Here is a 16810-nt window from a genome sequence, read left to right on the forward strand (position 1 = left end):
AAAAAGAACAAGAAATTCATGGAGGATAGGTCCATCAATGGCTATTAGCCAGGATGTGCAGGGATGCAGCACCACCCTCTGGGTGTCCCTAAACCTCTGACTGTCAGAAGCTGGGAGTGGACGACAGGGGATGAATCATTCAATGATTTCCTGTTCTGTTCATTCCCTCTGGGACATTGGTCAGAAGACAGGATCCTGGGCTAGACGGACCATTGGTCTGACCCAATCTGGCCGTTCTTATGTTCTTATCTAAATGCACGACACCTTGATGCTTGTGGTCATTAAAGATCCTATGGCACTTTCCATAGGAATTTGGGTGTTACCACTGGTGCCCTGGCCTAATGCCAGTGGGGCAACCGCCGACTGCCAACGTACCATGCCACCTTTGGCGCATCGTCAGCCCTGCAGAATAACACTAGATGCATCAACGCGAGTGGTAAGTCAGTGCAGATCTCAACACCATTCCCATTCTTGCTGGTGGTGCCAATACAGAAGCAGACAAAAGCAGCCAGGTTTAGCACCGGCATTGGCTGAAATCCCAGCCTCAGCCGCCCCAGGCTGCGGGGGTCAGCAGAGGATACAGGAACGCCCCCGTGCACTCACGTGGTTCCCACACAGGCTGATGCTGAAGTGATGGAAATATTTCAGCCCCTTGGAGGTGAAGCTTGGCCCGCCTGCGAAGGATGTGCTGTTGGCCAGCGCTGAGAAGTCGTACTCCAGGGTCCTGCCGTCCTTGTCAAGCGAGAAGCGGCAGTCATTGTAGCACAGCAAATGGATCTGGGGGGAGGAACGTCCCAGTCAGCCAGTACGAGCCCTTCCAGAGCGTGCTGAACAGCTGCTGCTGGCTCAGGGACACTAAAAAAAAATGGCCTCTGGATGGGCTGTATTTTAAGGCAGCAGTGTCCCTGACACATGGAAGGACATGGGCATTTCTACAGGGATCTCAAGTAATTTACCTGGCCCCTGTCACTGTGTTATGTGGCAGATCAGAATCTGCCCCGTATTCACCCTCCGGGCAGGGCCATTATCCCATTTCACAGACTGAGGAACAGAGACCAAGGTCATCCAGGGAGCCTAAGCAGAGCAGGGGACTGACCCCAAGTGTCCCCCAGCCCGGGCTAGCGCACTCAGCACTGGGCCACCCTTGCTGTGGGCATGCTGTCCGTGTTGCCCCACGTGCCATGAAGGTTCGGTGGCAATGAAAGTTTTATCTAGGGATGTGCACACTGGCCTTGTGTCATTCTGAGCCCGGAATTCCACCCCCACTCCAATGTTACAGGATCTAAGCTAAAGGCAGGAAAAACTGGGGGCGGAGGGGAGAGAAAAAAAGATTCTAAGGAAATAAGTCTCGGGAGGCCCATTCTGCTGGGAATTCTATCAGTTCCACACTAGGATAAGTCTTGAAGTCAACAGTTGCTGGATTTGTCAATGTAACTCCCGGCAGAATCTGGCCATGTACAGGACAATTGGAGCATGGTCAGCACGAATGATACGGGCAGACCAGGCCTTGGAGACCCTGTGTGGTGACCCAGGCAGAAGACTGCCTTAGCACTTCTGGTACCACAGAACATACTGTGACAGACCCAGACCAGTGGGGTACAGGAGTCTGGTAGAGGGCAAATATACTGGTCACTGGATGAGTAGTTTTCTGTTCCCTGAGTGACCAGAGCAGGGGCTGCACTAGAGTAATCAGGAACCTGCTAGAACCAGTTAAGGCAGGCAGACTAATTAGGACACCTGGAGCCAATTAAGAAGAAACTGCTAGAATCAATTAAGGCAGGCTAATCAGGGCACCTGGGCTTTAAAAAGGAGCTCACTTCAGTTTGTGATGAGAGTGTGAGGAGCTGGGAGCAAGAGGCGTGAGGAGCTGAGAGTGAGAGGGTGTGCTGCTGGAGGACCGAGGAGCACAAGCGTTATCAGACACCAGGAGGAAGGTGAGACTAAGGAAGGTGTTTGGAGGAGGCCATGGGGAAGTAGCCCAGGGAGTTGTAGCTGTCATGCAGCTGTTACAGGAGGCACTATAGACAGCTGCAGTCCACAGGGCCCTGGGCTGGAACCCGGAGTAGAGGGCGGGCCCGGGTTCCCTCCCAAACCTCCCACTTGACCTGGACTGTGGGTTCTTCCTGAGGGGAAGGTCTCTGGGCTGTTCCCCAACCCACATGGTGAATCTTTGAGGCAAGAAAATCCGCCAATAAGCACAGGACCCACCAAGATAGAGGAGGAACTTTGTCACAATACATGTCAAGCAGCCTCAGAAAAAAATCCCCTTTGCATTCACTATAGGCCCAGCCCTGCCCGTCTGCTACTGACGGGCGGGCCGCCAACTGCGTGGCAGCCTGGATTCTGCACAGGAGAGTGGAACTTGAACTCGGGATCACACTTTACAAACCCGTCAGCCCAGCAGGAAAGAGACTTGCACTGGTTCGGGGACCTCACCCTATGGCTGGGGAGGTCTGCAACACGTGCACTGCCAGGAGGTGCAGTCACTGCGAGTTTGAACAGAGAAAGGGGAGCTCTCCCTTACCAGGACCATAGGCGCCAACTTCTCCTGGCGCCAGTGGGTGCTCGACCCCCCCAGCGCCAGCCCTGTCCGACTCCACCCTTGTCACGCCCCCATTCCAACCGCTTTCCCCAAAGTCCCCGCCCCAAGTCCGCCCCCGGGGTGGGGCCGGGAGCTTGGCTGCTGGTGGGTGCTGAGCACCCACCAATTTTTCCCCCATGGGTGCTCCAGCCCCAGAGCACCCATGGAGTCGGCACCTATGCCAGGGACCAGGCCTGTATCCTGCAGTCAGATCCAGGCAAGCCGGTCAATCTGCCCACATGATGTCACTGGAGGTAAGAGGCTGCTCACACACACCAGGCTGCAGGATCAGCCTGCTCAGGATGGGGCTGACTCAGCGTGGGTGTTTGTGCAGCACCTGGTGCACCAGCCCCACATCATCATGGGTAAGAGGGAGGAAGAGGGGACAACACCTTGTTGCTCTTTGTGCCGGGGCCACAGGGGATGCAGGCCTGACTGCCATAGGGCTGGTGGGCTTTCAGGTAAGTGCTGGGTGCGCACGGGTGGCAGGCGCCGGAGGCTCGGTCAATGTAGTTCCCAGGCGGGCAGGAGGTGCAGGAGCCCGAGGACTCCAGGGCGCAGAGCCGGCAGTAAGAGGCCACCCCATCCATCACATTGGTCACGTTGATTGAGTAGAGCTTGGCGACGTCGTTCGTGTACTTTCTTCCCTGAAATAGAGGGAGCCCCGTGAACCCCTGGCACCCACAGCGCTGCCCCAGGGCGTGCCAGGAACGCAGAGATTGTCCTGGGACTGCGTGGTAGGAACATGAAGGGACATTTCCCGGCTCCCTACCTTGGGGCCTGGCCCCCGGCCCGCAGTGTCTGAACCCCTCGCAAGCAGGGACGTGGTGACCCTGGGAGGGAGGGTGGAGCTACCGTCCCCGCTGCGCAGACGGGAGCTCAGGCAGAGATGCTAAGGGACTTGCCCAAGGTCTCACCGGGACAGAGGGAGGAACTGAAGCTGGGGTCTCTCGAGCCCCAGGCCTGTGCCCTGCCCACAGCTGCCCAGCCTCTGCTGAAGGGACACTGCTAACCGGAATTGATTGCAAGGAAATCCCAGGTTCTGGCATGGACAGATGGTCTCCAGGACAGGAGAGGAGCCAGGAGCTTTGGGACTGGGCCGCTGCCCTCTTACCGCCTCGTGATATGCTGTCCGCTGGAAGGCCCAGGTGAAGCTCATTGTGGCGTTCTTTTCAATTATGTATGTGTAGGACTGTTTCTCTTTGGAGCCGTTCCAGGTCTCCACAGGCGTGTTGGTCCGTGAGTTCACGCCCTGCCATGGGGTGGGAAGACAAAAGGGGCTGGTCAGCAGGCACCAGAGTGGTCACTTCTACCCAGAAGGGTTTTATTACCCAGATCCCCAAGTCCCCTCCGGCTGCCGGCCCTCATGACGCAAATCCTCCTGGGTCACAGCCCAGCCGGGCTGCAGCTTTCAAAGCACCTCAGAGACATCTGCTGTTAGGTTCCAGCTCCAAAAGCCACTTGGGCGCTCAGCTTTTGCAGCTGGAATTCAGAGCGAGTCACTCAGGTGCTGTGACTCCCGGGCCGTTTGGGTGGCGCAGTTGGACGCCCACTGGGCACCGACCCAGCCATGACTTGTGAATTGCCCACGAGACGTTCCTGAGTTAGTGCTCGCTCTAGAAAAGCTTCCAGCCATCCAATCAGGGCAGAAGTGATGCCAGGCATCTCAGGAGACCAATCAGAGAACAGGAGGGATGCACACCACGCGGCCAGTGTGAACCATTTGCACATAGTAATTCAACCATCTCTCACTTTTATCCATTCAAGATGGAGAACCCCCCAACCACAGCTGAAGCTCCCGTCCTTTCCCCTCGTGGAAGGGATCATGTTGTGCATGTAGCTGGTTAGAAGCCTCATCCCTGATACCCAGACCCTGCTAATCTCACCCGACCTCTCTGCCAGGACGTGACGGCCACTCCCAGGACCGGGTTGAGAGGGGAGACGGCGCTCAGCGGGCACACATCGCAATGCAGATGGATGGTGCTGGCTGGCAGACCGGTGGGCAGCAGGGGACATGGCAGTGAGGGCAGGACACTGAGGCACAGGAGTGGTGGGTTGCAGCAGCTGGGAGGGAGACCTCAGCATGCCAGGGCGGCAAGGAGAGTAGCGTGCTGGGTGGAGGGGTGTGCACAGTGGGGCGAGGTGTGGGCACTCAGAGATGCCCCTCTCCAGGGGTCATTCGTCCAGCCCCTTTGGGGACAGGACTTTTCAGGGTTAAGGGAATTCAGAGCTGCAGGGAAGTGCTTGAGTGACAGCCCTGGAGACAGACGGCCCCTAACCCAGAGCGGGTACAGCATTGGCAGCGTCTGGGCAAGCTTCTCCCACAACCCATCAACCGGCCTTTGGCCCCTGCTCACCGGGCTGGACTCGACTCAGAGACCTGAAAGCTGCATGTTTGCCCCCAAGACAGCCCACAGCACTTCGTAGGGGGCGAGACGGGGCAGGGGAGGCCCCTCACACAGGCGGCAGAGAGAGCGTTGATTTGTGGGAATGGAACTAGCGCAGGAAGCAGCCAAGCTGACCTACCACCATGAAGTACAGCTCGCAGTTCACGCTGCAGACGGTCTCAAAGACAAAGGTGATTCTTGCCACCTCTTTGTTCTCGACGTCCTCCAGCACGGACTGTGGGGGCCTGCGAACACAGAGCAGATCCCAGGCTGCGTCAGGCACCGGCGAGGACTGAGAGAGTGCTTGGGTGTGCAGCGCTGACCCGCCAGGTCAGGGTGACCGGCGCTGGGAGGCAGGTTCTGCTCAGTGACCCCGCTGAGTGGGTTTACTCCAGTTTTACCCCAGTGATGGAGTTTGGGCCTCAGTATGCGTGTCTGAGACCAAACCAGAGACCTGGCCCGTAGGAGCAGCCAGAGCAGGGATTGCTGCATGGAGAGGGGGAAAATGGGCCTATCCCCCAGCACCCTCCTGGGCCAGATACTGTGCAGGGGAGACACCCCGCCTATGGGGCTCCAGGACCCAGGGGTGCCCACCCCTCCCCTGACCATGTGGCCTTGGGAAAAACCGCAGGACGGAGCCAGCCAGAGGGGGGCTGGAGCCACGGCCAAAGCAGGGTCCTTCCTACAACTCTGACTAGGCATTCCCTGCCCTGGGCTGATGGGCACGAATAGCCAATCCCCTCCCTCAGCTTCACTCCACTCCTGCCTCTGCCCCCCGGCTCTGCTGCCCTGCCCCCACTTCCCTTCCACATCCCTCTCCCTGTCATTTATCCCCTCCTAACTAAACCCACCTCCCACAAAGTCCTGGCACCAACCCGGCTGTCCAGTTCTCCCCTCCCTCCCCCTGGTCTGTCTGGTCTGGTCAGACCGTGAGATCTTAGGGACTGTCTGTACAGCCCCTGGCACGACAAGGCCTAGTCCTGGCCAGCCCATAGGCACTGCTGGAACGAGCATGATTAATAACACCAGCTTCCTGCGCTGGGAGCAAGGGCAGCCCTTCCAACTGAGCTCATCTGTGCACTGAGGTGTAGCACCTGCCCACGGGGCAGTGACCCGCTGAAATCTGTCCTGTGGAGCACTGACCCCTGCGGCTTTCTGGGGCCTGGAATCCCAGGCGCAGTGAGGCCAGAGGCAGGTCACCCCAGCTCTCACCTGAACCCAGGAACGACCATTGTCAGGATCATGAAGTCGTTGTCGGAGGCGCCTGCTGCTGTATATATGTAGTCACCAGCCACCTCCCACCCTGGAACAGCAGAGGCCAAGAGTCAGAACCAGTCACAGCCTCTCAGGACTTCCAGGGCACAACCACCACCAGGACAGTGTCGCAGGGACAAAGGGCATTTACGGGGCAGATCAAGATGGAGGGCGTCACACCCCATCTGGTGCTTTGTGCGGTCACTTCCCCCTGGGCAGAGGGGTGGAGTGCTGCCCCCGGTGGGGAGGGCGACAGGAGAATTCTCATCTGCCCCCCCTCCCTGGGCACCTTTGTGCCCCCTGATGGGTTTTAGCCAGTGGCTTTGGTGGGAGCCACATCGGGTACTGGCAGAGCGTGGGCGAGTCGCAAGGCCGGCTTTAGGAAGTGCGGGGCCCGATTCGAACAGTTTCGACGGGGCCCCGACAGGGATGACTAAAAAAAAAAAAAAACACGTAAAAAAAACACATGGGGCTTGTACTCACCGGGCCGCGCTCCTAGTCTTTGGCGGTGGGTCCTTCACGCGCTCCAGGTCTTCAGTGGCACTGAAGGACCCGCCGCCAAAGTGCCACCAAAGACCCGGAACGCCGCTGGGTGAGTAAAAATTAAAAAGGCGCCTCTAGCCAAGGAAGGGATTCTCTGCCACTTGCCCCCCACTCTGGGTGGCCCTGCCACTGGGCGCGGGGCCCTCTTAGGCGCGGGGCCCGATTCGGGGGAATTGGTGGAATTGGCCTAAAGCCGGCCCTGGCGAGTCGCCCTCCACTGCCTGGCTGCTGCTTCGGGTTTGTTGCATTGCTTTAGTGTTGCTGGCACCCACCAGTGCCACCCTCTGGTGTGGGGGCACCAAGGAGCCTGTACTGACACGGCTAGTCCCGGACGACAGGGGGAACCGTGCGAGGGATGGTACCAGGATAACTATCACAGGGACAAGCACCCCCTGCCCGGCCGGAGCCCCGAGACCCCCCTCTCCCCCCCCCCGCGGCCGGAGGAGCCCCAGGCTGGCCAAAGCTCTGAGCCCTCCACACCTGCCCGGAGGAGTCCAGGGCCAGCTGCAGTCGCGCCGCGTCTCCCCTCCCCAGACCCCAAGCTGCCCGGAGAAAAGCGTCTCAGATTCTTCTCCGGAAGAAGCTTTTGCTATGCCCCATGCAGGTTCTGGGGCGGCTGAGGCGGCGTATTTGCTACTCAGCTTCCTGGGTTCATCAGTATTCTCTCTGGAGTCCAGGGAGACTACTAATGAATCCCGGAAGCTGAATAGCACATACCATCTCCTCAGTCGCCCGGGAACCTGCATGGGGCATAATAAAACAAAACTTCCCCCCAAAACCAAGCAACCATGTGTCTGGCTGCAGCAGCAGAGCCTCCCCTGGCCTATTATACCCGCCGTCCGTGCCACTGGGACAAAAACCTGGGTGCAGAGCTGCCCACTCGAGGGCCATCTTCATCCTGAGAGCTAACCGAGCCCCCGCAGCTGCAGCGTCTCCTGCATCAGGGGAAGCACGGCCAGCCCCCTGTGGAAAGCACACTGGTAAACGCCCCCGCACAGGTACCTGCCATCCCTTTATATTCAAAGTTGATTCCGCTAAGGACGGTCGTCTCCATGTTAGCCGGCAGGGTGTTCCACCACTTGTACTCGAAGCCCAGCGCCGGCTCGGTCCCAGCAGCACAGCTGATGCAGCCTGGGAGCAGAGGGAAACCATGTTACTCTAGTGCAGCTTTGGAAGTGGGTGGAGAGTGCTGCGCTTTGGCCATGGATTCCACGCAGCAGGAGCAGGGAGGTGCAGTCTCCAGCGGTCTCACTCCCAGTCCGTGGAAGGGGCCAACTTCCAGGGCATGCTGCCTCCCTAGCTGTGTGTGCAATCCATGGGGACACATGGCGGGACGCACACATGGAACGAGCAGAGGAGGATGGTCAGAGGGGGACGCCAAGGAACAGGATCCAATGGCCGGAAGCTGAAGCTAGAGAAGCTCAGGCAGAGATAAGGGGCAGATTTTAAGTGAGGGCAATTACTCAATGGAATGGTTAAGGGATGGGGTGGATTCTCCAGGACGGGATGGGGTGTCTCTTTCTCAAATCCAGCCTCTGGCTCAACCACAAGCTAAGAGTGAGATGCGGGCGTCCCTAGTTCTCTGCCCTGTGCGAGGCAGGAGAGCCAAATGCTCCTTCTTGCCTGACAACACGCCGAGGGGACGGCCGGGGGTTCTGCCCCTTTCTGTGCAGGGAGCTAGCCAGGCCTACCCTCCCATTTAGCAACATGGGAAAGGCTGGGCTGGTGACTCACCCCAGGTCGAGAACTCAAACCTGCCCTGATTCCCTGGCCCACGGAGCATGGCTAACGGGGAGAAAACCCAGGCTGTGCCTTGCTGGGAGAGCCGAGCTCCAGTCCCGCTGGACTCAGCCGACATAGACAGGGTGGCATTACCGGAGCCGTTGGAGTACGAGCCGGATGGGCAGGGCTCACAGGCGCTGGAGTTGGTTTTGAAGAACCCAGGGTTGCAGGGCGGGCACTTGGTTTTCACCCCTGAGGGGGGCAGTTGCATGGCTGTAGGCAGATCCTCGCTGCAGGATTTTGGTTCTGCCCACTTAAACATTAACTGAGTCTGGAAGAGCACAGAAAGCAGGTGAGAGTGGGCATGGCCCAGCCTGGGCCTGGCAGGGACACTTGGCAGCTGGTGTGAGCTTGGTGGGGAGACAGAAAACGAATCACCTCCACAAGGAGACGCTGTTGTACATGGGACCCACCCCCAGCAGTGTGCAATAACAGCCATCACAGCTGGGCTGAGTAAGGTCCCACAGGGGCTCCCTGCAGCGGGTAACACCAGAGGAGATTCCTGGCTGGGAACGTGTCCCACGTGGGAGTGGGCAGGGTGGTCAGCATGTACACATTCCCAACTGCTACTCTGCACCCTGCTCAGCACGCTCCCTGGGGAGGCGAGTGGAGATTTCTTCTTAACCAGAAACCACCCTGATCCTGAAGGGAAGCCCCCCGACCCCACCGCAGGCTGGCAGGCAGCAGAGCCAGCTGCTGACAGGATGCAGGAGCTGTCGTGCCAAGGCTTTGCAGTTCTACGCCCCTTTCACTGGAGGATCTCCAGACTTCATGCAAAGTTGTTAACCGACCCTCACCATGGGCCTGGGAAGCGCATTGCACCCAGCTGAGGGTTTTCCCAAGCCACATGGCAAGGCAGAGCAGAGCTCGGACCAGGAGCCAGCAATGCAGACTCCTAGAGCCCTGCTCCCACCCCCAGGACTGTGCATTGGGATGTAAAGGGGCAGGGCTTTAAACAGAGCCAGGGAGCTTGATCCTTGGCTGCTGGGAGCTGGTGGGGCAAAGGAAGGCAGAGCAGCCTTCACAACTGGGCTTTGGCTGCTCTTGCTTATGCTGCATCTCTCCTCTACACACCATTCTGCCAGCCCAGGATTCCCATAGCACATGGCACATTCCAGTCTGTCTCCCCCAGTCCCCGCCATGCCGCCAGGAACACCAGACTCCCTTTGGGCTGAGGATCTGGTGCCATTTTTAACACGAATGCTCCCAAGGGGATGAGGTGAGAAGTGCTACGTTGGACCTGTCCCTGACCTGGGGAGATGGCTCAGTGCTCAGGGCACCCGCCCAGCACCCGAGAGACGTGGGATCATTACCCAGCTCCACCAGAGACTCCTGAGTGACAGGTCACTTCGGCCCTCGGGGCCCAGCTGTACGTGGGAGAACAGCCTTGCCCTGCCCCCCAGGGGCGTGCAGGGAGACATGTGGCAAGACTGGGAGTTGCTCAGACCCGGCAGTGCCTGAGAGCGCTGGGCAGCGGCTGAGCTCCTGGCAATCGCTCAGGTTTGTGTTGTTATCAAGCGCCACACCGGACCCTTGATTGCAAACGTGCATTTCCAGAGAACAAACGAAAACGAATGGAGAAGAGACTCCATTTCCCACTGGCCGTACTCAGGAGCAGGGTGTGCTGGCGGGTACTGATCCAGGCAGCACCACTACGCCGCAGTCATACTGGGCTCTAGCCTGGATGCAGGTACTCACACAGGTGCCTTCCCAAGTCTAGCTCACTCCCTGTGACGAAGTGGGACTGTTCTTAATGTTTTCCTCAGTTTCCCCTATGCAGTTCTTAAGTATCTAGGTGGTGGGATAAGGGTGTATGGTTGCTGCAGAGCAAAGGGCCAGTGTACATAAATGCCTGACACTCTGTCTCCTAGCAACTGATGGCCTGGGCCCCTCCTCTGCAAAGGTGCCAACTGAAGGTGTTGGAGACAAAGGGATCAGGTGACCTCCTGGCCTGGGAAAGAGACAAAGCCCAGAGAAGGAGGGGCTGGACAGGAGTTTGAAGTTAGCTGGGGACTGGAAGGGAGGGCAGACAGGGGTCTGCCTCGCTGGGCCCCAGAATGGACCCGGCGGAGGGGTCCCGTTCGCTGACCTACAAGCTCTGTTTTAGGCTGTGTTCCTGTCGTCTAATAAACCTGTTTTACTGGCTGGCCGAGAGTCACGTCTGACTGCGAAGTGGGGGGTGCAGAACGCTTTGGCTTCCCCAGGACCCCGCCTGGGCGGACTCGCTCTGGGAAGCGCACGGAGGGACATATGCTGAATGCTCCCAGGAGAGACCCAGGAGGTGAAGCCGTGTGAGCTTCTTGCCCTGAAGACGGTCTGCTCTGAGGGAGAGGAGGCTCCCCAAAGTCCTGACTGGCTTTGTTGGGAGCAGTTCCAGAGCATCACCTGGGGACTCCGTGACAACTGGTGGCAGAGATGGGATGTACTGCACCCTGTGAATGGTGCTTCTTGCAGTAAGTGACTGGGGAGCAGTAAAACAGGGGGGATACCAAGGACCAGGCGTGCTGAAGGCTCAGAGAGGGACGGTTTCAGGGGGCGATTAACCCCTAGGAGTGCGTGACCAGTGAGAAGGACTTTTGCTGTAACAGGGTTCCCCTGGGGATTGCAGTGAGCAGTCCCAGGGGCGGAGGAGTCTGAAGCTCAACCCTGGCAAAGAGGTGGTGACCAGGAGAAGGGCTGGCACACTAGGGGTTCTTCCTGGAAACCGTGGGGGAGCTGAGAGCACACGGGCCTGTGAGTCCAAAGCAACTTTGGAACAGCGGAGTGATGGCCTATCACCATCTCCTCAAGAAGGACATTGTGATCCTGTGCAAAAAGAGAGGGTTACGCATTGGGAAGTTCACCAAGGCCCAGTTAATCGTGCAGCTGGAGGATGAGGACTGCTCTAAGGAGCAGATTCCTGACCCAGACGTGGCTACAAGAGGATCTGGGAGCAGCTGGAGCAGTAGCCAGGCATCCCCAAGTCTGGTCCCCAACCAGACGGGGGTCTTCACGATCGGGTTCCCCATCACGGGATCAGAGACGGTTGGGACTGGAGCGGAGTCCGAGAGAGCGAGAGGACCGTGAGAGAGAGCAAGAGCCCGAGGAAAAGCTGCAGAAAAAGCAACAGCAGCATGGACTGGCGATGGTGGAGCGGAGAGGCATAGGGGGCTCCCCAGGGGTGAGTGGGGGTAGACCCCAGGCTGCCAGTTCCGCAGGGAGCCTCGACACTAAATTGCTGCCCCTGGTTAAGGAGGGAGGAGATGTGGATGCTCACCACACGGCCTTCACACAGGCTGGTGATTTGAACCAGGGGGACCCTGCGGAAAAGCCCCAATATCTAGCTCCCTTGCTGGGACCCAAGGCCACAGACGCTGTCAGCCAGATGGGTGGGGTGGTGGACAGGCTCCCACTCCTGGCCCCGGCCTATATGTCTGCGTGGAGTATACTGGGCTCAGGCCCCTCGGACCCCCAGTGGGAGCGGAAGGTGATGGTCAGTGAGGGGACATGCCTGGGGTGGCGAGACCCTGGGACAGAGAGAACTGTTCTCGGGCCCCAGGTGGTGCAGCCGCAGATGCTGAGGGGCTGTGTGACCTGGGTGAAGGTCCCAGAGATGAAGTCCCTCACCTTGCCTATGGCCTGGATCCCTGTGCAGACCCAGGAGGATATCAGCTGTGAGGTCCTGTTGGGGGGTGGGGTGGGGGGTGACTGTGTCTCTTTAGGACAGGATCCAGTGAACCAATTGGCTAAGATGGAAATGGTCAGTGAAAATGGAAATGACCTGGCTGGCAGAAAGGAGGGGCTGCTGGGCTCAGAATACCTGCCTACCTATAACCAGACCCCTGGGGCTGAGTGGGATGGAGAGATGCTCCCCGCCCCCCTGCACACCGGAGTTCACACTGGCTCTGATGCTGTAAGGAGAGCAGAGAGCTTGCTGCCTGGCCCCACTGGGACAGCAAGGGCAGCGCTGAGCACGGTGGGAGCTGAGACCCCAGCTGAGTGGGGGGACACCCAGACAGGGCAGGTGGGCTGCCAACCAGGTTTGCCTGGTCCAGACTTGCTGCTGGAAAGTGATTACACAGCAGGGAGGGAGCTAGCAGGGACAGGGCTGGGGGGGGGGGGGGCTGTGACCCCAGGCCCAGCCAGCTAGAGGAAGCAGGTCCCACTCCCCTCCCCAGCAGCTGAATTCCAGACCGAGCTGCAGAGGGATCCCTCCTTGAAGAAGCTGAGGGAACTTTCTGGCCACGGCGCTGCAAACCCCCTTGGGGAAGGCTGCAGGGACAGAGTCCTATGGGAGAAGGGATTCCTGTACCAGGAATGGGCTCCCCAAGGGGAAGTAGAACTGTGGGGAATCGGGAGGCAGCTGGTGATGCCCCAGGAATCCACAGGGTTCTTCCCTTTCGAGCTGCTGTATGGGAGGAAAGTGAGGGGACCCCTGGACCTGAAAAGGGAGGATTGGGAGGAGAAGGGGGAAGCCCCCCTGGTGGATCTCTTCCCTGAGGTGGGAGCCAATCTCCCCATCAGGTGTTCCCCATTCAGAGTCACTGGGAAAGTAGCCCAGAACCTGGAGAGAGAGGTCAAGGACATGCTGGCTTTAGATGTGATCCAGCCGTTCAACAGCCCGTGGGCCTCACCCGTGGGGCTGGTCCCCAAGGAAGACGGGATGATCTGGTTCTGCGGGGACTACTGGAAGCTTAAAGCCATCACAGTGTCCGATGCCTACCCCATGCCTAGGCCTGGGGAGATTCTAGACAAGCTGAGGGGGATGGAGAACTTGGCCCTGGCGTACATCGATGACATGTGTGTCTTTAGCCAGACCTGGGAGGGACATATGTCCCAGGTGAAGAGGGTGCTGGGCTGCCTCAAGGAGGTGGGATTGATGGTGAAATCTGGAAAGTGTAAGGGGACGACGACAGAGGTGTTGTATCTGGGCCACAAGGTGGGGAGCGGTTGCCCAAGCCCAGAGCTGGCCAAGGTCAAGATAGGGGCTCTTAACCAAAAGAGCCCGAATCGCAACCCTCCAGACCAAAGTGCTGGGAGAAGACCCAGTCCCAGTTTGAACCCCAGGGGTATTGGGGTGGCAAAAGGGCACGGGCCACATAAACCTTCCCACATGCGGCCTGCGAGTGCCATCAAGCGCACTCGAACTAAGGGAGTGCATGAAACTGGAAGGGCCTGGTATAACTCTCACCAAGGAATGGGAGAGATGTTGGGGCATCCATGGGAACGTTGGTGGTTCGAACTTCCCTAGGTCACTGGCTGCAGTGACCCCGCTCAGTTCGGTCTCGAAGGGGGGAGAGATGTGACGAAGTGGGACTGTTCTTAATGTTTTCCTCAGTTTCCCCTATGCAGTTCTTAAGTATCTAGGTGGTGGGATAAGGGTGTATGGTTGCTGCAGAGCAAAGGGCCAGTGTCCATAAATGCCCGACACTCTGTCTCCTAGCAACTGATGGCCTGGGCCCCTCCTCTGCAAAGGTGCCAACTGAAGGTGTTGGAGACAAAGGGATCAGGTGACCTCCTGGCCTGGGAAAGAGACAAAGCCCAGAGAAGGAGAGGCTGGACAGGAGTTTGGAGCTAGCTGGGGACTGGAAGGGAGGGCAGACGGGGGTCTGCCTCGCTGGGCCACAGAATGGACCCGACGGAGGGGTCCCGTTCGCTGGACCTACAAGCTCTGTTTTAGGCTGTGTTCCTGTCGTCTAATAAACCTCTGTTTTACTGGCTGGCCGAGAGTCACGTCTGACTGCGAAGTGGGGGGTGCAGAACGCTTTGGCTTCCCCAGGACCCCGCCTGGGCGGACTCGCTGTGGGAAGCGCACGGAGGGACATATGCTGAATGCTCCCTGGAGAGACCCAGGAGGTGAAGCCGTGTGAGCTTCTTGCCCTGAAGACGGTCTGCTCCGAGGGAGAGGAGGCTCCCCAAAGTCCTGACTGGCTTTGTGGGGAGCAGTTCCAGAGCATCGCCCAGGGACTCCGTGACACTCCCCTTCCCTGACAGCCGCCCGCCCGGGCTGTCTCACTTTCGCTACGCCTCTGTATTTAAAGCAGGACAACGGCTGGGAGTACGCAAACCCTAACGGCAGTGTAGAGGAATTGGGTGGTACCCCTTTAAGTACTTAGTGAGTCTTCCAGTGGCCCTTGCTGTGTTCGGCGCACCAGGAGACCCCCGAACCGTTCAGCGTGTCGCAAGGCCCTGTACGCTGCCTACACTTAGTGCCACGGTTGTTCAGACCCACTGCGCCCTTCATATGTAAAAAGACACAACCCTAACCAACGGGCTAGCGGTGGGTTTGCTCCCATGGAGTCAGTCTGCTTTCCCCAGGTTTGGGTGTGAAAGACACACCCAATGGGGGAAGCTGCCCAGCTCTCCGCCGACAGGGCAGGGAAATGGTCAGACCAATCTGAGACAGAGCGCTGCCTGACGCACAAAGCAAACACACGGTGCGCTCTCTGCCCACTGCAGGCTCTTACAGGGTTGAGCGTAACAAAGGCAAGTCAAGGTTTGCAGACAGGAGCATGACTTAAGTAAACTGTGTCCTTTCAATAGCTAATGCCGGTCAATGCTTTGAACATGAACAGAAGAGCACAGTGTTACTGCGGTGCTAAACAATAGAAACTTGTGACTCCCAAAGCAGCCCTGTGACAATAAGGCAGACTGGCCGGCACGTACCTCTCCACTGGCGTCGCAGGCCGTGTGTGTGTAGAAATAATCCTTATCTGTGCAGGGTGGACGAGGTTTGCAAGAGCTAGAGCCTTGGTCTTTGTTGAGAAAGAAAAAGATTGTGGTTAAAACTAAGCAATGAGAGCAGTGCAGCCCACTCAGTCCCAGAAGCACAAGTAGCATGTGCCGCGAGAGAACGATGTTGGCTCTTCCTCAGCATTCACGCCCTCCCATTAGCGTGTCCAGGGTCCCTCACGTGATGTGGGGCTTGTCTATTATGCACAGACTAGCTGCTGCTCGCTGATTAACCCTTCCGGGGTCTAATGGTGCGTATTCCCCCCAAGAGTCACTGGCAGGATGCACTGACTATGTGCTGTATGTTTATCTACCTCAGGTGTCTTCCGGCTCCTATTGCTGGAGTAGCCTTTGGTGTGTTTCTCCTCACATCCCCAGCGAGGCAGGGCAGGGCCGCTATCCCCGTCGGACGGGGGGTGGGGGGAGAGTGACTTTCCCAAGGCCTCTGCCACTGAACTACTGCATGACCTTGGACAGGTCACGTCCCTTTTCCATGCCTCAGTTTCCCCAACTGGGGATACTGATACTGACCTCCTCTGTAAAGTGCTATGAGAGCTAGGGACGGTATTACTGCTGTGACAGGTTCCCGAAGGTGGGACTTTCCTGGGCCTGCTTTCATTTCGATGGGATGCCCCAGAGAAGTCTGCTGGCCTTCGAATGACCTGCTGCGCCACATTCTCCAGAGTCAGAAGTTTCTGGTAAACGCACCATTCCATTGCAGGAATGTTGTAACAAAATCGCTCCCCTTTATAGCAGGCCTGAAAAACTGGAACCTCTGGGGCTCCCCTGCTGGCTCCGGGGCAGCAGGGACAAACTGTTTCCAAGCAAACAGAAGGGGGCTGGGGGGAGATTTTAAACATCTGAGCAGAGTTTTCTTTTGTAAAACCAGACCTGCCCCCCCCCCCGGTTTTGACCTGGGCCCCCTTTATCTCACCCCTTGCCCCATAGTTTGGGAGAAGGGCAACAGAGGTTCAGTCCCATCTCTCTGTGCAGGGCTCCGTGGTCATCTCTGGGGACGCTGGTGTGGGAACAAGCAGGAAAACCAAAGCAGCCACCTTCACCCTTAGTTTCAACAGCAGTAAGGGGGTGGGGGGAGGGGACAGCAATGCCCGGGGACGAGTCCAGGGTCTAGGTCAGCCTCCCAGGCTCCTGGTGGGCACTGCCGGGGGCGAGACAGGTGCAGCCGGGAGATCCCACAGGTGGGCAGGGAACAGGAAGTGATACACCGATGGCGATGCGCTGGCAGCCCCTGCTGCTCAGGGCGGGTTTGTAGTGGAGTGAGAACAGCACAGCTGAGCCGGGTCACGTCAGAAGGTCCTGGGGTGCCTAATGCAGAAGCTGTGTGTCGGGGTGCAGGCCTGGGAACACACAGCCCATTACCTGAGTAGGTGTCTGGCTCACACCTCTGGCAGGAGGTAGCACCCTTGCTGGAGTAGGAGTTGGCTGGGCACAGCTGGCAGAAGGAAGATCCCGAGGTGGCGGCGTAGGTGCCCGCTTTGCAGGGGAAGCATTCCGAAGTGTAGGCCACCCCTGGGGCAGGAGGGAAGGACAC

The 16810-nt window shown here is 58.4% G+C and overlaps 1 protein-coding gene across 2 annotated transcripts in view; it reads right to left on the reverse strand.

Moving 5' to 3' along the window:
- LOC113409280 (UPF0577 protein KIAA1324-like) overlaps nt 1-16810 on the reverse strand; it is a 95505-nt gene that overhangs the window by 30848 nt on the left and 47847 nt on the right. For both annotated transcript variants that reach the window (XM_026663012.1, XM_026663013.1), the window contains 9 exons: nt 16639-16788; nt 15193-15281; nt 8641-8818; nt 7768-7896; nt 6181-6271; nt 5108-5213; nt 3696-3833; nt 2974-3228; nt 604-777 (listed from right to left, as the gene is read on the reverse strand). In XM_026663012.1, the coding sequence (XP_026518797.1) occupies nt 604-777; nt 2974-3228; nt 3696-3833; nt 5108-5213; nt 6181-6271; nt 7768-7896; nt 8641-8818; nt 15193-15281; nt 16639-16788 (1310 nt within the window). The remainder of the gene's footprint in view (nt 1-603; nt 778-2973; nt 3229-3695; nt 3834-5107; nt 5214-6180; nt 6272-7767; nt 7897-8640; nt 8819-15192; nt 15282-16638; nt 16789-16810) is intronic.

Source organism: Terrapene carolina, unplaced genomic scaffold, assembly GCF_002925995.2.
Source record: "Terrapene carolina triunguis isolate 2854851 unplaced genomic scaffold, T_m_triunguis-2.0 Scaffold31888, whole genome shotgun sequence".
Taxonomy (NCBI): domain Eukaryota; kingdom Metazoa; phylum Chordata; order Testudines; family Emydidae; genus Terrapene; species Terrapene triunguis.